The following is a 19,306-nucleotide window of genomic DNA, read 5'->3' on the forward strand; positions in this document are numbered from 1 at the left end:
TCAGGTAAAGAGGCTGCTTTCTATGGGGCGTCATGGATATGCTGGGAACTCAGGTTGTGCCACCAGCACTTCTGCTGGCAGTTGTTATGTGACTCTTCCGCAGCCTGCGAGGAACCAGCACACTGCAGAATAATGAGTTCCAGGGAGAAGGACCAGCAGCTGATGGCTAACAAGAGAGAGAGAGAGAGAGAGAAAGGGGGGTGGGGGAAAGCGAACTGAAGACAATTGTTCTTCCCAAGTTCCTGGATCACGCAAGGAAAGCCGTCCCTGAGAATAGCAACCCTGGTGAAGCTATTTCTGCAGCCAGGGGGTGTTTAGAGAGATGGTTTTTATAGACTCCAGGAATAGCTATACAGTCTGTGCGTTGGAGGAAAGGGGGGTTGGGGGGGGAGCAGCAGCTCAGAAACTGTCATTGTCCTTGCAGGGGGAGTGCCGGGTTGCTGCAGGTTCCACTCCCTGGGGTAGGCGGTTTCTGTGCCCTTCTCTGTCCCAGAGCAGGGGGCTGCAGTCCCCGGAGTCCCTTAAAGGGTTCAGCCTTGCCTAGGTAGAAGGTTGACTGTTTGGGTTTTTTCCCCTTTCTTGTTTGGTACCTTCCTGCCCTGGGATGATTTTGCCTGGGCTCTGGCTCCTCCGCCCCTCCACGCTTGCTCCAGCCAAAGGTTATTGAATGAAAAGTCTCTTTTCTTCTTGGCTGCAATTCCGCCTCTGCAAACAAGGCGATTCCTGTGCAGGAGGGGGTGGGAAGCTGCTTCTCTACCTTGGAAAAGCAGGGTTTTTCCCCCCCTTCTCCCGAAGAGGCACAGAACCCTGAGTGAGAAGCCGTGCCTGGGAGCTGCCTTTGCATCGAAAGGTAAGATGTTGCAATGCTGGCGGTTCCACAATGGAGTGGGTTTGAAAGGCAGCACCTGCTGATACAGTCCTGGGCGGAGGGTATGCAGCTTGCCTGTGTTCCCCAACGGGCACTCTTGTCCCTGCTCCAGCCTCAGCCAGGCACCTGTGGTTTGCCATGGGGTAACTCCTGCTGCAGCTGGTCTAGCAAAGAGGAGAGGAAACCTTAAGCTCACAGCAGTCCTTTCTCTGCTCCCTCATTGTCCTCTAGATACTGGACCCCGGCAACTCGTGGGAGGGGGCCAAGGGGGTGTGTCTTGCGGCTGCGACATGCCAAAAGGGACCTTCTTATAAGTGTCGTTTCTGCTGAGGGTGTCCCCCAAAGGGACCCCTTTCGCAGTATCGCTCCTGGCCATTGTGCGCTTGACCCTTTGGGTGCTCTCTGAGTGCCTCCGCTGGATCCAGGGTGGCACACACTGAAACTCAGCCCCAGGCACTGCTTCAGTTCCTGAAAAGGTGCAAGTGAGCTTGTATTAATCCTTTTGCATAAAGTGTGGTCCTGTAAATGGAGGATCCCCTTATAGCGTCTTTTCGAGACTGTCTCTGAATGACAAGTGGGAGGCAGTGAGCAGGCAGGGAAGAAATGGATCTGGATGCCTGACTCTTCAATGGGCTCATTGCGTGGCCTTGGGCAAACTGTCGTCTGGTGGGACTTGCTTGTTCATCTGTAAAATGGGCATCACAGTGATCTTATGGGGTGGCTGTAAGGGAAAGCAGCATAACAATTGTAAGCCTCTTGCGCTGTTTTTAACAACACGTAAATCATTTCACTAACTGACTGGCTAGTGGGTTGCAGGGTGCCTCTGGAACAGTTGTGTCTGTTCGGGTGGGATAGCATCAACTGTGTGCTTCTGAGCAACCTAGTTGCATGTTGTGGCTCCACAGTAAACCAGAAGGCCTAAAGAAGGCTTATGGGCATTATTTGTAACTTTTGGGATCAGAAGGCTTTTTCTAACTTTTGTTGCTTTTGAACCTAAATGGATCGCTGTTTAGACAAGTTCACTGAGACTGTGTGGAGTGCGAAGGAAAGGCCTAGATGAGCAATGGGGAGACGGGGGATCAGGAAGGCCCAGGAGGAAAAGTAGCTCCTCAAACTGTCAGCTTCTCAAAGGCCCCCTATTTTAAAATAACACTTGCTTTGGACGGTGGAAGGTATTGAAAGGGATGCTTGTGAGGCTTGGCAAGGGAAAGGGCATGAAGGACAGGCCTACTTTTCCAACCAGCCTCGCCCAAGGAAGCTGAAGGTCCAAGAGGTTTTGTGCTGCAAAGAGATTTGGAGGCCTCTTGAGAAACACCTTTGCAAAACTTAAAAATCACTCCCAGGATTCTTTGGGGGAAAGTCATGGGACTTGCCCTGTGTTTGCTTTTGCTTGTGGGCACAGCTGTGGGGTCTAAAGAGATAGCTGAGAGCGAGGCAAGGCTCAGCTCTGGCCTCCCTCCCAAAAGCCCTGCAGTTTGCCCCCTCCCATCTGATGTTCCTCAGCCCCTGGCAGTGCCCACCCCTTGCCTCATGTTCCCAGAGACAGGCTTTCTGGGGCAGGACCAGACCAGGGAGCTTCCACCTTTCTGGCATTTTACACCAAGAGCTTTAGAAGCCAGGCCTGCCATTTCCTAACTGTGAGTTTTTAAAACCTATTTTACTTTCTTTTTTTGTGTGTGCCTGGACTTGGGGGGGGGGGGTGATTTTAGGAAGGGGTTAGGAGACCATAAACCACCAGAGTTGAAAAACCTTCCTGGGCCTGTTGAGGGACCAAAAGCCAGATGGAGGTCAAAGCAGAGGTGGAGAAAATTGCTCAAGGTATCCTAAATTTTCTGTTCTGGTGCTTCAGTTGGGCCTATCATAGAGTGAACCAGGGAACTGGGGATAGTTGTGGTGGAATCTTCCCTTGTGTAAGATTCAGAGGTCCCCTCATAGACCCACCTTTCTGAAGCATTAGAGACAGTCAAGGCAGGCACAGCATGTTGGGTGGTGTGGAGTTATGACCCATTCATGCTTTTTTAAATGACATGGTGGCTAGGATTTTGCTCCTGCCTATGGCTTCAGGGATCTCTGTATTCAGGGCTAGGAACCTGTGATCCCAAGCTCAGGTTGCCTAGTGACTTTGGAAGTGGGGGATCAGGTCTGTACTTTCCCATGATGTGTGTGCCTTGATTTGAGCCACCTGGAATTTGCCAGCATCTCCCTGACTTGTGTATGTCCCTCTAGTGATCAGAGTTGCACAGTCCAGATTCTGCAGTGTGTGCATATATGTGAATATGAAGATGAATGGAGGGGGGTTATCCGATGCAGTTAGGTGGTCTTTTGTTATTTTTCCAGCTCCATGATTTTAGGAAGGGATGAATGGACTCATAAGTCATGGTAGTTCCTTGAATATGCACCAAGTAAGGGTTGTTAGTTGTTTTATAGCAGTTTTTGTAAGAATAACAGGGTCATTAATGTTGAGCTAATCTCTGGCACGTGTATGTGTGTGTGAATGCGGGGAAGTTGTGAGGGTACTAAGCAGGCAGGTCAACTCTTAGGTTCTGCAATTGATAGGCTTGTGGTATAGTATATGAAGAAATCCTAAATCAGAGCTTTCCAAATTGTGTGTTGCAACATGTTAGTGTGTCAGCTGCAGTGTGTAGGTGTGTCGTGCAAACACTCCCCGCGCTCCTCCTGGGGCTGGGAAAGGGGTTAATTTAACCTCCAGTTTGCTATTAAAAGTGAATTACTGTGTCACGAAATAAAGCATGTCTAAAAAGTGAACAACATGAAAAGCTCTCTCCTAAAGTCTTGCATGCCAGTCTATCTTGACAACTGGATTTTTGAGTTCAAGGAAATCACAAAGGTACCTGGGCCACTGGCCATTTGCTGACTACAGAATTCTCTGGGCAAATTTCTTCTAGGAACAAACACACACACTTTCATCTCTCTCAGTTTTTACATGTTTTTGAAGAGGCCCTGGCAAAATAGTGCATCACCTTTTTGTTTGTCGTCAGAAAATAATAGATGCAGGACTCAGGTGCACCTGTCAGGGATCAAAGTGAATGCTACCCACACAATGTTTCAGTTATTTGGGGAAAGATGAGAGGAGAGCTGAATGAAATCCATAATCTCGCTCTCCTGCTTCCCCATAATTTGTACCAAATCTTCCCTGCACCCTTGCCTCCCTGAAGAGCCTTCTAAAGAGACTAGCTGGGTGAGACATCACTCAAGATAAGGGAGTCATGGCCACTACAGACCCCCTCTAATTTGAGCACTGCGCCCACCTGAGGTGGGTTGGATCCCATGATGCAGACCTGATTATTTTACCTCCACAGTTGCCAATCGGTTTCTGAATGCAGGTGATTTTGTAGCCAGTTGTACTCATTTCGCTTACATTATCAGTTAAAGCAGCTCTTGCCAACCTGGGCCCTTTATATGTTTTGGACTACAACTCCCATCAACCTTAGCATCATTCAGGTGTGCTGGCTGAGGCCAATGGGACGTTGTACTTCAAAGCATCAGAAGGACTCCAGGCTAGCAAAGGCTGTGCTGGTCCATAAGTATGTTCAGCAGATCGACTTCCCAAATATACATGTGATAGCCTGACCTGAAAGAGGGAGAGAAAATCCAGTTTGCAGTTTGCAAAAGATTCCTTGCCTGGAGGTAATTCACTTGCCACCAGTGGCCAGCATAGTGGCTGTTTACAAGGCTAAATTAAGTTGCAAAAATCAGCAGCAGAGGAATGATCTGAACAGTAACAATTGGCTATGAAGTGAATGTTTGGGTATCATGAACGAGAGGAACAAGATTATAAGATCACTCAATGGTATTGCTAATGAAGGGTGCACTTAAGCCAACTCTTTAACTTGGACACACCTTGGGGAATCCATTCTGCGTTAGTTAATGCAGCAGCTAAACTAGGCAAAGTGGCTATTCTGTGACTTCCAGATGTTACTGGACTCCCATCATCCCTGATTATTAGCCATGTTTTCTGGGGCTGTTTGGAATTGGAATCTAACAATATTGGGAGCAGGGGAACAGATTAGCCTTTCCTGGGGTAAAAGGGTTATTTGCCGTTAGGAAAATTCCAGAATTCTAATAAAGGACTTCATTGCTTGATTGGATTTTGGAATTCTCTTTTCTACAAAATCCTTCCACTGTAGTGTTACTGATGTTCTAATTATTGTAATTTCCTTGGAAATCTCTGCAAACACCCAACCCTTTTTGCTAAGTTTAACTTAACAAAAAAGAAGGGTATTATATTTCACATGCATCTGAAAGCAAGGAGGTGTGAGATTTGTGTGTGTGTGTGTGTGTGTGTGTGTGTGTGTGTGTGTGTTGAGGTGACAGGCAAGTGACGACAAGATTCTCTTAAGAAACAGACTTGTGTGTGATTCCTTAGTTCTCATCTGTGCTCTTGCCTACAAAGACTCTTGATAAAGTTATTATCCCCATTCAGGATTGTGCGCACCATCAAGTTTGGCAGGCCAAACCCAGGGTGTGTGTGTGTGTGTGTGTGTGTGTGCGTGTGTGTGTGTGCGCGCACACACACACACACACACACACACACTGGCTGCAACTCTCTCACACAAGAACAAAATCATCATAGATATCACCCAAAACTAAAAATGCTTAAGAACACCCATCTATCTGAGCATCTCATTTTCCACAGTGGCCAACCAGATGCTTCAATGGGAAGCTCACAAGTAGGAAATGGGGACCTCTTAGCACATGTTCCTCAACTACTGCCTCTGATACTGCAGGTAGCATGCCGGCATCCTGGCTAGCAGCCACTGACAGCATCACCCTCTTTATCCTTCCCTTTAGCTACTCCCAGTACCCTTAATCTCCCCACTTTTAAAGCCATCTAAGGCTGTGTATACATCACCAACTTGAAATGCAGCCAGGCTGTTATTTTTCTCAATGTGGATCGAAGGTGGTTTGGGGGGGAAATGCATCAGAATGCAGTATTTCCTAAGAAACAACAGGATAGATATGGATTGTGGCTAACTTGGTGTATATACCACTTCCCACATCAGCAGGGTGGGAGTGCATTGGATGCACAGCAAATGGAAGTGTGTACACAGCCTAAGCGAGGTTGGTGTTTTTCATGACATCTTTGCTAACTCTATCCTTTGTCAAGAGGCTGTAGAAAAATATATTTGTGATAAAGGTGGGGGAGTTCTTAAGTCGTCTTCTTAATATTTTTAGATGTTCTGACTCTGCTCAGCCAGAGACACTGAAAAAAGAGCAGATAAAAAGGTGGCTCTCATTTGTATAATGAGTAGGACTGTTTGTTGATTTCTTGTTTGGATTTAGTTGGTTAAATTTGCATAAGTAAAAACAATAATTTTGAAGCAAATGGCTTGCTTTGCTTTTAGACAATGGATGTACATGTTTCACAGCAGATCTTCTCTAGGAAAAGGCATTTCCTCTCTTAGGAAGAAGGGAGAATGTACCTTATAATATTGTGCTTAGCCACTCGCACTTGTTGCAAATCTTTGCATTGGAAATTATATATATTGAAATAAATCTGCTTCCTGATTTATTGAGGGCAGCTTCATAGTGAATTAAAAGCTTTTCTAATTGATTAATCAACGAAACGTTGCAGGCCCTGATACTGACTGGCAGAAAAAAGACTGGGTACGCTGTGATGGGAGTTCTTTCTTGCAGCTCCTTCTGGAGAGCAACAAAACTGACAAGAGACTTTTATGGTACCTTAAAGGCTAACAGATTTAGGATGGCAGGAGCTCTTGTGGACTGTTTCATCCAATGTACAAAGGATGCTTCTGATTATTGGGACCTAATCCGATGCAGTGGATTTCAGGCCAGGAAGGCTATTGCCGGAATAAATCTTTAGGGTACCCCACGATTCTGGTTTTGAGGCTTTCCCCCCTCTCCCTGGTCCTCAGACTTGCTGTGCTGCTTCTCTGATGCCAGGGGCCACCAGCAAGGGCAGCTGAGTTGCCTCAGTGGAAATCTCATCTTTTATTCAGGTCCCTGCATGGAAAATAAGTGTGTGTGCAAGAACCTGAGCCTCCGTCAGTCTGCATGTGGAGGAACCTTTGAATCCTCCTCACTGTTGCCTTCGCCAGGCTGCTGCCCTCCAGATGTCTTAGACTGTAACTCCCATCAGACTCAGCCAGGTACTGGCTGGGACTGATGGGAGTTGTAGTTCAAAGCTCCCGGAGGGCACAGGGCTGTTGAAGGCTGAGAAAGAGGGTGGCTTGGCAGTGTCCTACGAGGAAAGGGGCAGGATCCCACCCCGCTTTGGTCTTTAGGCTGCAGTGAACCTCCACATGCTGGGCACAAGCACCACGCGAGCTAGGGGTGGGGAGTAACTTCTGCATTAGTGTGCCCTTCAAGGAGGTATCTCTCCAGATGTATGGCTAGCAACTTCCAGCCTGCGCGGATGGAGGTGACTTTTTGGGGATGTATTCACGAGTGTTTCAATTCACTCACTCACATTCACACACCCCGTCTTGAGCCGCCCCCCCCTTCCGCCAGCCGGCTCCCAACCGACCCTTGGCATTGGACGTGACATGACCAGAGTTGGGGGCTTCGCATGGAAGACTACCCAGCCCCCAGCCCCACTCTGCCTTTCCTTTTGCGACCTTTTTTTCAGTCCCGACCTGACTCCGCTTGTGCAGCCTCTGAGTGGGGCAGGCGTGGGCTCCGTCGGGGCTCGAGCGGGGCGGCGGCGCGTGGGTGGCACCTCGGGAGGGGGGCAGGCCTGGTTCTGCCCCTTGCGCGCTCCTCCCCCGCCCCGTCGAGGATGGGGTTGGGCTGGGCGCCTCCCTCCTCATCAAAAGCGCCGCGCCAAGCTGAGCAGGCGGGAGCGGCCGGGGGGAAGCCGCGGCACGGTGAGTGAGTCCGAGGTCCCTGGCCGGGGTGCGGGAGGGCGATGGCCGTCCAGCCCTGGGCAAAGACACGTGCCACACCCGATTCCCCGAGGCGCAGGAGCCGCATGTGCTGGTTCGGGCTGGTGGAGGGGGGAAGCGCTCTGCACATGCTCCGTGGTGGGCTCGCTTTCGCTCCAAAGCCAAACTTGGGGAGGAGAGGAGGACACTGTTTTCTGGACCAAGGTCTCAGCCTTTCAGGCTGGCCCTGGACAGGGACAAGGCTTTCTCATCTGCTTTCCCGCTTCAGGCTGAGCTGGGCTCCGGGAAGCCTCAGCCTCTCCCACAGGGCTTGCGTCCTGCGAGGCTCGGTTCGGGGCCACCATCACCGCCCTCTCTGCCTTTGTCCGTAGAGGCGCCCCCCCAAATCCCGCCCGCCCGTCCGCCCGCTGCGAAGAGCCCATCTCTGTGCGGGTCTGCCCGCTCCCGCCAGCCTGGGTTCCGCTCCTATGGAGACTGGGCATGCATGGTGAGGAAGAATAAGGGGCTTCCGCGGAGTCCAGGCTTGGCGGCATGGGGGAAAGAGGGTGCTATGGGGTTGCGCTCTGTACGCCCCCACCCCAAACTTATGGGGCTGCGAGTCCACCAGGACACCAGAGGCGCCCCGGGTGCATTTGCCCTCCTTGCTCTCATGCGCGCACAGCAGGTCAGGCTGTGGAAGTGCAGGGCCGCTGCCTAGCCGGGCAGGATCAGGCGCGCTTTGCAGTTGCGGACACCAGGTTCTCGGAGTCGATCGCTGGAATTCTCCAATCGGGAGACCCCTGGTGGGTTCCGTGGCAAGAAGGCGCAGCGACAGCCTGGCCCAGCGGCGCTCTCCTGCAGCCCCGCGCTCCTGGCGCCCTCCAAATGTTGCTGGACTACAACTCCCAACAGTCCGCGGACCCAGCGTGGCCCGGCCTCAGGGATGATGAGAGTTGGAGTCAAAGAAGACCTAGCGGGTCGCAGACTTCCCAGGCTCCCTGCTGCATCCAGAGTATCAGAGGGGTGCGCGTGCAGTACTTGCCAGGCAGATGTGGCTCTCCTGCCACTGCCAACAACTGCAACAGCTTTTCATCCAGTCCTGGGGTGGGGGCAACTGAAAATGCCTGAGCCAGAGCAGCTGAAAGCAGAACTGTCTGTTTCCTATTTGCATCCTTTGTTTGAAGTATTGTTCCACAGTTATTTTTATTGCTGTTTTTAGTGCACTAATTGTAAACCGCCCTGGGATCCTGCCAGATTAAAGGCTGGGTAAAAACACAACCCGTCACGTGACCTCCGACTGTCGGCCATAGTGCTAATGCAGAAATGCTGCAGCATTGTGGTAGAGCATCTGCTTTGCATGCAGAAGGTCCCCGGTTCACCTCCTGGCAGCATCCCCATGTGGACCTGGGAGTGCCCCTAGCCTCAAACCCTGGAGAGCCACTGCCAGTCAGGGTTGACAGTGCTGAACTAGATGGGTCAATAATAGCCCCACTCTGTACAGGACACCTTGCCTTTCTCTGTTCTTCCTCTGAGCTGTAATGCAATAGGATCTGAAAATCAGGGGCACCCCTCCAGAAGTTGTTAGGCTTCAACTCCGGTCACCACTGCTCATGCTGGCTGGGGCTGATGGGATTTGGAGTCCAACACCCTCTGAAGGGACACCGCTGCCGCCGCCAAGGTGTCAGGGAGGGCTCTTGTGTCTGTTGCTGTGGCCACAGTCTAACCGGGCCTCTCTGCCTCCTCTCCAGATGCCAGTGAGGCTCTCCACAGCCCTGCGTGTTTTTGGGACCAGCCTCTTTGCCGTGGTGGTGCTGGGGGGCATCCTCACTGCCTACGTCACGGGCTACCAGTTCATCCACACTGAGAAGCACTACCTCTCCTTTGGGCTCTATGGTGCCATCCTGGGCCTCCACCTCTTCATCCAGAGCCTCTTTGCCTTCCTGGAGCACCGGCAGATGCGCCTGGAGGGCCGGCCCCTGAAGCTGCGCTCCTCGGTGGCCCTCTGCATCGCCGCCTACCAGGAGGACCCCGACTACCTGCGCAAATGCCTGCGCTCCATCCAGCGCATCTCCTTCCCCAACCTCAAGGTCGTCATGGTGGTGGACGGCAACGGGGAGGACGATGTTTACATGCTGGACATCTTCAACGAGGTGATGGGCTCCGACCGGACAGGCTGCTACGTGTGGAAGAGCAACTTCCACGCCCGGGGGAAGGGCGAGTCGGAGGCTGGCCGCCGCAGGGCCATGCGCCACATCCAGAGCCTCGTCCGGCACAATACCTATACCTGCATCATGCAGAAGTGGGGCGGGAAGCGTGAGGTGATGTACACGGCCTTTTGTGCCCTTGGAGACTCTGTTGACTACGTGCAGGTAAGTGTTGGGGGGGCGGAGCCCTGCTCCTTGCCCTTGCTAGCCTGTTGTTGCTCTTCCTTCTCTGTGTTTTCCCATTCATGCTCATCCCACAACCGAGGCACTTGTCAGAAAGCAGAAAAAGGGAGGGGGGAGTATTAGCTACATGCAAAATGATTTGGAGAGATATTTGGGTATGGGCTCCTTGGCCCCCATAGTAAACACAGCCCTAAATGGCAACTCTCTGTCTCCCTGCACCCTGATACATTGGTGCTGTGAGCTTAAGAGGGAAGCAGGGCTACAATGAGCTGCTGCTTCACACTCTGGGGCCTGAACATGTAATCAGCCCCTCTTTGGAGCAGCTGGTTGCTTCTCCTTAGCTCAGTGGTAGAGCATCCGCCTTGAATGCACAAGGTTCCAAGTTCAATCCCTGGCATCTCCAGGGAGGGTGGGAGAGAGACCCCTGCCTGAAATCCTGGAGAGCCGCTGCCAGTCAGTGTAGAGACAATATTGAGCAAGATGGACCAATAGTTTGACTCAGTATAAGACAGCTTTCTATGATCCTGAGTGGTAGAGCACCTGTTTTGCATACTGAAGGTCCTGGGTTCACTCCCCAGTGACATTTCCAGCTTGGGAAGGATGGAAAGCTACTGTGGACAATACTGAGCTGGGTGGACAAATGGTCTGATTTGGTATAAGGCAGCTTCCCCAGTTCCTTAAGCCCTTTGTATAGAATCTTGAGGACTGGAATCTTGATTTATTTTTTAAGGAAAGGCCACAATCGAGTTGCAAAGCAGTGGATTCAATCCCCAGGTTCAATCCCCAGTATCTCCAGGTAGGGCTGGAAGAGACGTGTCTGAAACCATTGAAAGCTGCTGCTGATCAGTGCAGGCAACACTGAGCTAGATGGATCCAGGCAGCTTCCAATGTTCCTCCTGAGCTCATAACTCAGCCTCCAATCTGACAGCAGGAAAACAGTTCTTCTTTCACCCTGGTGTAAGCTCAGAGGCTTCTCCTCTGCTCCCTTCCACTAATGCACTGTAGTTCTGAGCAGCAGGTGTAACAGAAAGGGATGGCAGAATGTAATTGAGGGTAGATATATATTGATATATTCCATATATACACACCCCTCTCTTTCATAATGGAACCCAAGCATGGTTCCCAAGCAATCTCTCATCCAAGGGCTGACCAGCCCCAGACCTGCATCACTTCAGCAATATGATGGCCTAATGTGCCTTCATCATCTTCTGGGGGACCTCCTTGCAAGCAGAAAACTGGTAGGCAAAGGAGAGAGGTGGTACCTCAGCCCTTTGCTAGGTGCTCTGCTTTTCAATTTACAGGAGGTTTTAACTTATAGAGGCATTCAAAACAGGACCTGGAGGTGAAAAGTGTTGCAGTCCATTCTTCCATTTCATTCTGCTGTCTGAATAGACCAGCTGTGGGCTCCTTGCATAAGAGAGGAGGCAGATGCAGGGTATGCCCATACTGTATCTTTCATTTTGGGATTTGCTTCTGTTTTCTGCTTCACTGCCCTCCAAAAATGCAGGATTCTTCAGCTGGGCCAGATCTCCCTTCTCTGGCCTGCATGGCTGCTGAACAGGTATCAGCTGCCCCCTCAATATAGGACGCTACCTTATACAGTCAAGACCCCTGGTCCATCTAGTTCACTATTATCATACATGTCCAGGGTTTCAGGTAGGGGACCAGGAGATGCCCTTGGGGATTGAACCTTCTGCATGCAAAGCAGGTGCTCTGTTACTAAGCTTAAAGCCCTTCACCATACATTCTCTTGGGTGCAGATGCCCTGTGATTCTTCTGCCTTCACCTGCTTGGGGACCTTACAATGCCTGTTTGGCAATGGAGACCGGCTCCCTCTCTCGTCTGTACCTGGTGTGACATCCACCTCCCTGCCACGTTCGGTCTGTATTCACATGAAGAAGTGTCCAGGAGAGTTTGTGTCACTTCTCTATCATTCACTTACACTTACACTTATTATTATCATTAGTTAAACTTGTTAATTGTCTTCTCAGGTACTATGTGTATGTATGTACAAGTGTGTGTGTGTGTGTATACACACACTCAATATGCACAGGCACAGAGATCTGAGTGCATTCCTCATTCTCCTCCCCTGGCCCTCCTCTCATTGGAGCTTCAGGAAAGTTGCAGTTCTCCACCACCCTGCATGCAAAAGAGCCCTTTACTCCCTGGGAAGGTGTGGAGCAGGGTCCCCCAGGGCAACATGCAAAATTGTTCTGAAGGAGGTGGGGGCGTGCATTCCACTTGAAGGAAACGTCCATATGTACGCTTTCTCTCCCCATACAAACAGTGTAATATTTGTCAAAAAGAAGCTGCCTTTTTGTGTGAACATTCCTTAAGGGAAGGGACAGACAGGGTGTCTTTCTTTCCCTGGCAGGTGTGTGACTCTGACACAGTCCTCGATCCAGCCTGCACAGTGGAGATGCTGCGCATCATGGAGGAGGATCCTCGCGTCGGTGGAGTTGGCGGGGATGTCCAGGTGCGGAACTGAGAGCACATGGCTGTGCAGAGTGTCTGGCTCAGATAATGCTCACGGGGATGGCTCCTTTGGGCAGCCTTCCCAGAGTTGGTCCTCTTCCAGCTGTTTTGAACGACAACTCCCATCAGGCTCAGTGTCCTGCAGCTTGCTGGATGGGGTGCATGGAAGTAGTAGTCCAAAACAGCTGGAAGAGGAGGCCTTCTGTCCCTCAATAATTGGGGTCAGCCACAGGTCAGCTTGATACGCATCTGTGGGTAAAGAAAACTGGTACAGGAGTCAACCTGTCCATTGGCGGGAGGGTTGTGGAGGGCCCATGATGCAGTGTTGCCTCTTTCCCCCAGATCCTGAACAAGTACGACTCGTGGATCTCCTTCCTGAGCAGTGTGCGCTACTGGATGGCCTTCAACGTGGAGCGGGCCTGCCAGTCCTACTTTGGCTGTGTCCAGTGCATCAGCGGCCCCTTGGGCATGTACCGCAACGCCCTGCTGCAGCAGTTCCTGGAGGACTGGTACAACCAGACATTCCTGGGCAGCAAGTGCAGCTTCGGGGATGACCGCCACCTCACCAACCGGGTCCTGAGCCTGGGCTACCGGACTAAGTACACGGCCCGCTCCAAGTGCCTGACCGAGACGCCCACCAGGTACCTCCGCTGGCTCAACCAGCAGACGCGCTGGAGCAAGTCCTACTTCCGGGAGTGGCTCTACAACGCCCTCTGGTTCCACAAGCATCACCTGTGGATGACCTACGAGTCGGTGGTGACGGGCTTCTTCCCCTTCTTCCTCATCGCCACCGTCATCCAGCTCTTCTACCGTGGGCGCATCTGGAACATCCTCCTCTTCCTTCTGACGGTGCAGCTGGTGGGCGTAATCAAGGCCACCTACGCCTGCTTCCTGCGCGGCAACGTCGAGATGATCTTCATGTCCCTCTACTCCCTGCTGTACATGTCCAGCCTCCTGCCGGCCAAGATGTTCGCCATCGCCACCATCACCAAGTCCGGCTGGGGCACCTCCGGCCGCAAGACCATCGTGGTCAACTTCATCGGCCTCATCCCAGTCTCCGTCTGGGTGGCAGTGCTGCTGGGGGGGCTGGCCTACACTGCCTACTACCAGGACCTCTTCACAGACACGGAACTGGTCTTCCTCATCTCGGGAGCCATCCTCTATGCCTGCTACTGGGTGGCGCTGCTCACCCTTTACCTGGCAATCGTGGCCCGGCGCTGCAGCAAGCCCCAGGAGGAGTACAGCTTGGCGTTTGCGGAGGTGTGATGAGGATGAGGGCGGGGGGCGGGGAGTGCAATAATGGCAAAGGACTGGCAGCGTTTCCCCACATAGTTGTGGGGCTTCAGGAGGGCTGGCCCCCCACCCTGCTCAGGACCTGATCCAGTTTTGAAATGTCCATCCCGGAAGCAAATTGGCAGATTCAGGAGTGCATCACTGGGGAAGGAAGCCGGAGCCTCACAGAACGGATCCTGCTCGGTGGGCTTCCGGATCCTGCCCCTGCAGAAAGCTCAACAGCTCCTGGGAAAAGTTTCCACCACCAGGTGTCCCTGTCATTCTATGCAAATGACACTGCCTCTCCCCAGAATAGCACCAATGTGGCAGGGACGATGGGGGTGCAGTTTTTACAGGGAGCAATAATAATCTCCTCGTAGAGATCTATTAAAGAAGGGGCCCTTCTGTGCCCAGCGAAGAGACCATCAATAGGTTTTTGATCTTCCCTAGGAAGAGCTTTAAGGAGTTTGTGAGGGTTATTCTCTGTTCATGGGAGAAGCAAGTGGGACTTGAGCCACTGACGTCAAGGGGTTGCTTTCTAGGCAGAGGCCCCACAGGAGGTGGGGTGACAGGGCAGAACATGTGCTCCTTCCAAGAGGGGCTCCCTTCTGCCTGTAATCACTGCAGCTGCAGGACTGGAGGGAAATTTACTGAGAAGGAAAGGCTGGCAGTAGAAAAAACCATGTTTGGGCGGGAACATGCTGTTGCCCAAAGAATACATCACATGACTAGGCTGTCCATTTCTAAACAAACACAAAATACTTGAAAGCTCCCTGATTGGCCCAATACAGCATGAGCCACAGCTACTGTGAATTTGATAAAACAGGTTGCAAACTGGATTGGTCAAATGTCTTCAGCTCCTTCTGGAGTTTTAGAGGGTGGACCACCTATTGCTACCTCCCTCTTTAGTCCAGGACTACGGATCATGCAAGTGGCCATACAGATGCTGTAGGGACTCCCAGTTCCCTGACCAGTTATTGAACTCCAACTCCTGTCATCCCTGACATTGCTGGCTGGAGCTGGTATGAGCTGGGAGTCCAACAACATCTGCTTGGGGAAGTCTGCTGTAGACCAGGTATCTTCAACCTTTTTGGACCTTTTCAGTCCCAGGTCCCACTTTTAACCAAAGCATGCATGTAGAGATCTGTTGCTTAGCCTTCCACAATATTTGCATGGGGGTAGTGCCCGACCAATCTTAGAGCAGGCCATGACCCACCAGTTGAAGACCAGTGTTCTAGACCATATTTTGTTATGCTTGGGTAGGGGTGTTAAGATACTTTAATGCTGTGAACAGAGCTGCCTGTCTGGAGATCTTCCTTTGGACCAGCCTCTCTCTCTTGGCCTCTGCTTAGCCTGGGCCTCCTAACTTTCTGGTGCTTCTCCTACAGACTTCCTCCCCCCCGGTGCTTTGCCAACATGGCCACGTTACACTTCCAACTCAGAGAAGGGGGAGAAACTGAGGACAGTGGTGCTGCTTTTGGGAGGCCACTGCCACCCAGTCTAAAAGCCATTTCTTGGTTCACAATCTGCATCTCTGCCCAGCCCTTAAAACTCCTTCCAGTCTCTGGCAAGAAGGTGCCTGTGTTGAAAGGGAAGCGGGGCTCCCAGCTTCAGCTGGCAACAAGCTCTGGGCAGCTTTTATGCCAAACTCACATTGCTGAGATGGAAGTGCTCACCAGTTGTTCCTTGCCTGTTCCTAAGCTAGCAGGTCAGCATGGGAACAAAGTGCTTAGGCACTTGCTGTAGTAAATCCAGCATAGGCAAAGGCACAGATTTTCTGCAATTCCATTCGTGCAGAATGTGGAGGTCTGAAAAATCTCAGATTCCCTCCTTTTTATGGCCAAAAGAAAACAAACCAAGTTTCTACAAATCGTATTTTTACAAAAAGTTCTGAAAATGTATAAGCAATATTTGCAAAGCACCTCAGAGGTGTTTTGAGTAGGAATGCTTCTTTAGTAGCTTACTTGTATTGTTCCTTTGGCCTCCACTCTGCTTCTTGAAAAAAGGGGGTTCTAAATTCAACAGTTATAAAACAGATGCCAAATAAGGCAGGCACATTTATGTTTAGACATATTTGTGTGGACCTTGATTTACAAAAATTTGTTTGCTTGCAAAAAATTAAAACAGGTTGCTGCTGAATTTGCTTAGAGCAGCAGTATTCCAAAGTTGGCTCTTTCTTGCTTCTCAAGAGAAGCACTAGAAGGCCCTGTATGCTGGAGACTGGCTGACATTGGCCACACAACTTCCCGGTCCCCACAGGCACTGTGAATCCAATTGGTCGACAAGGAGCAGAGTGAAGAAACTTTCTGATTAGAGCAGATGTATATTTATTATTACCTTTCACCTCCAAACTAAAAGAGGGTGTTGTGTATATATGTGTGTGTGCGCGCCACACATATACACACTGGACAGGCTCCGACAACTTTTGTTTTCCTTGCTATGTAAGGGAGCTGAATAATCCCTGGGATGCAAAAGTAACTTGGATGCTTTTGCTCCAGATATGCTTTGGGGGGGGGGTATGAGGGAGGTGGGCACACAGTCTTTTAGTGCATTGGATTTTTGTTTTTCCAAATACAAACTTGCCCATCAGCAATGAGGCTAGATACCTGATTTTTACAAAACCAAGCAACTTCTCAGGATTCTACAAGAGACTTCTGTACCAAAATAATGTTCTGTGCTATGACCATGCCACCTCCTAGGAACAGAGGGCACCTGATCTATCTTTTGGCATTGGTGCTGTTCAGGAGCCTTACCAGTGCCCATCTTCCTATACTCCTTTCTGCCTCAGGCCAGTAAGCTGAGTCTGATTTCATCCTCCTGCTGCTGCTGCTGCTGCTGCTGCTACTAGGGGTTCCACTGCCCCAATTCCAAGTTCTCTCTCTGCTGCTTTCTTTCTGCCCATCCCACACAATGCTGCCCATCCCCTGAATGCTATCTGAGGTTGAACCTGGAAATTCCTGCCTCTCCTGCCATGTTGCTTCATGTGAATTGACAGGAACAAGAAAAACAAGCCCCTAATATGAGACAGGGAAGCAGTGGGCAAAGGGCAGCTTGCTACTCCCATGGGCCCATGTGGCTGGGAGGAAGACTAAAGTGGCATCAGTGCCGATTCTGTCCTGCCACCTCTGGAAGGCAGATGGAGTCTGCACTGCCATCTAAGAAAGCAATAATGGCTCTTGGGCTGCAAGCGCCCTTTATCTAGGCACAGACTAGTGAAGAACTTTCCTATGCTGGGGAGTGACTGCATAAACGAAGCTGGGATAGATGTCTCCTTCCACTACTGCCACCAGAAAGGGCTGGTTCCCGCCCCGCTTGCTCTGGATTCAGCATAACCTCACACCCTAAGGGCTGTTTGCCTAGCTGTTTCCCAGGGGCCCCAACCAGCTTGAAAAAGAATGGTTCTAAGCAATTCTTTGGGTGGCTGGGGGAATGTATGGTACTCTCTGGCAAGAAAGAATAGCTGCTTTGCAGGCTAGGAGGGCTTGCAGCCCACACTAGAGCCTGCCTTTCAAAAGGCTGTCCTGTTGGGGGGAGCCATGTGAAACAGTAACTGCTTGCTCTGTAACCTGCCTAAGGCAGATGCCTCTCTGCAAAGAGCTGCCAAATGAAACTGTTGTATGGACAGGGCTGATCAGCGTTGAGAGTGCATGAGCATCTGACAGCCTTTAAAGGCTTCTCCCAAGAAACACTGTGGCAAAAGATGGAGAGCTTCCTCAAGTCCCTCTTTCCAGCTGTGCATCCTTCCTAATTGCGAATGTCTGGAAATGCTGCTTTCTGCCCGTGCTGTTCTCTGCGGCCTGCGCTGGTCCCAGGCATGAGAGTGGAGGGATGGGTGGGTAGGGTGCCAGGCTTTGCTCCCCCTCAATTCCCTGCTCTGGGCTGCATCCCTTTTTCTATGTTACTCCGTTTGGGTTTCTCTTATTTAAAATGAAATTTGTAGAATTTTTTGTACTCTTTGGTAACAAACACTAGTTGATTGCTTAAAGTTATTTGTAAACTTATTTATTTTTTACCTGCATTTTCATATTTTTTATAAAGGTTGTTTGGTTTTTTTTACTATGATGCATTTGTTACAATAAAAAATACCTTGCAAACAAGATGGTCTAGAGTTTATTTGGGACTTTTTCTGCCCATCCCCTCCCTTCACCAATGTGCACACAATTTGAGTGGGGTGGGAGGAAGACACTGGCAGGGGCAAAGAACCAGGTCTAAGCTAGCTGAAATCTGCAGGAAATTTCAGCCTGATTTCCCTTTCAGCCATTCTGATTTCCTATTTGCCAACAAGACCTCCCCAAAGAATTGGAATTCAATAGTCACCCCCTCCCCCAAAATGTCCTAGAGACAGAAAATAAAGGCAGATCAGAACCTAATCATCTCAGTGTCTGAAAAAGAGAACCCCATTTCTCAAAAGGCACTTTAGCAACAGCTGAGCCCCCCCCCCCCGCCAACCCAAGAGGCAAAAAGCACAATGCTATGGTCTCCAAGAATGCTGAGCTCCTTGAAGAATGGAATCAAGAACCTAGTGACCAGCAGGGACCATAAGGAGGCTTGAGTATCTGCAGGAGATAACTGTAGAGAGTCATCAGTGCTGACTGGAACTGGTGGGAGTGTTAGTCCAGAGGACATCAGATTGGCAGAGGTCACCAGCCCTTGGGAGAGGATCTAAGCAGAAACCCAGAGCAGAGTCCTCCATCCCTGGGATGAAGATCTGGCTACTATTACTCAGGTGCCCCAATAACTTTTATTTGTTCAGTGGTCTCTGGATTTTGGGGCAAGGGGCTCAGCACCTTAGCAAAGACACCGGGTTGAATCCCACAGCTGAGCTGCTCTTGGGGAAAGCACTGGCTATCTGAACACACTGGGCATGGATGCTGGATTCTCCCAGACACTGGCTTTAGTCCCACAGAGGCTGGCATCTGAGATAAGGCAGTTCTCCCAAGGGCTGGGTTCACATAACAGACTGCATAACCCAGAACAAAAGGCACTGAGTTCCAACAAGCTGGCTAAGCGGAAAGGATTTGTCCCGTTCGGCACAGTCCCCAGCACTCAGCAAGGAAGTAGGCAGACCTTCCTCCATGCGAACGAGGCACCAGTGTGCTTGGAGGTGGGCTGTAGCATCCTCACGCTTTCTTGGCCACATTGGTGATGATGGGCTTGGGGCGGGTTTTGAAGAGCAGCTTCTTCTTTATGAGGGCAGTGACTGAGTAGTGGCCTGGTCCCAAGCTCGACTCACCCCCAGCCACCGCTTGCTTGGTCAGGACGGCAAAGGGCTTCTCTAGATGCACAACTTTACCATACAGGATGTGGTGCCCCACAATGAGCACAGGGACTCCCTAGAGAGAGAGAGAGAGAGAGAGAGATAAGACAGTGGGGGCACTCAAGCCTTGCAGAGAGAGTAGTATGGAAGGAAGCCAGCCTCAACCAAGAACTCCCCCCACATCCGCAAGCACCTGGCTAGT

At 50.9% G+C, this 19,306-nt stretch overlaps 2 protein-coding genes across 6 annotated transcripts in view; one reads left to right on the plus strand and one right to left on the minus strand.

The window, feature by feature from the left end:
- HAS3 (hyaluronan synthase 3) lies at positions 1-18,500 on the plus strand. 5 transcript variants are annotated; one of them, XM_081872398.1, is made up of 4 exons: positions 1-850; positions 9,462-10,082; positions 12,475-12,576; positions 12,918-18,500. In XM_081872398.1, exons 2-4 carry the CDS (start codon positions 9,462-9,464, stop codon positions 13,839-13,841), a joined length of 1,647 nt encoding a protein of 548 aa, XP_081728524.1. In that variant the 5' UTR covers positions 1-850; the 3' UTR covers positions 13,842-18,500. The 5 variants fall into 5 exon arrangements, with proteins under 5 accessions (XP_081728524.1, XP_081728525.1, XP_081728522.1 ...); XM_081872399.1 differs by lacking the exon at positions 1-850 and adding an exon at positions 857-1,344; XM_081872396.1 differs by lacking the exon at positions 1-850 and adding an exon at positions 1,365-2,505.
- Positions 17,834-19,306, minus strand: part of CHTF8 (chromosome transmission fidelity factor 8) — a 2,265-nt gene continuing 792 nt past the window's right edge. The window contains exon 4 of the mRNA XM_081872406.1: positions 17,834-19,180. Coding sequence (XP_081728532.1) covers positions 18,968-19,180 — 213 coding nt within the window. The 3' untranslated portion in view covers positions 17,834-18,967. The remainder of the gene's footprint in view (positions 19,181-19,306) is intronic.

Source organism: Podarcis erhardii, assembly GCF_964252035.2.
Source record: "Podarcis erhardii genome assembly, chromosome: 7".
NCBI lineage: Eukaryota > Metazoa > Chordata > Lepidosauria > Squamata > Lacertidae > Podarcis > Podarcis erhardii.

Excerpts from the sequence above, each read along its gene's own strand:
- HAS3 (XM_081872398.1), top strand. The coding sequence starts at position 9,462 with ATGCCAGTGAGGCTCTCCACAGCCCTGCGTGTTTTTGGGACCAGCCTC. Across the intron at positions 10,083-12,474 it reads ACTCTGTTGACTACGTGCAG|GTGTGTGACTCTGACACAGT; the intron begins GTAAGTGTTGGG and ends TTTCCCTGGCAG. Across the intron at positions 12,577-12,917 it reads GAGTTGGCGGGGATGTCCAG|ATCCTGAACAAGTACGACTC; the intron begins GTGCGGAACTGA and ends TCTTTCCCCCAG.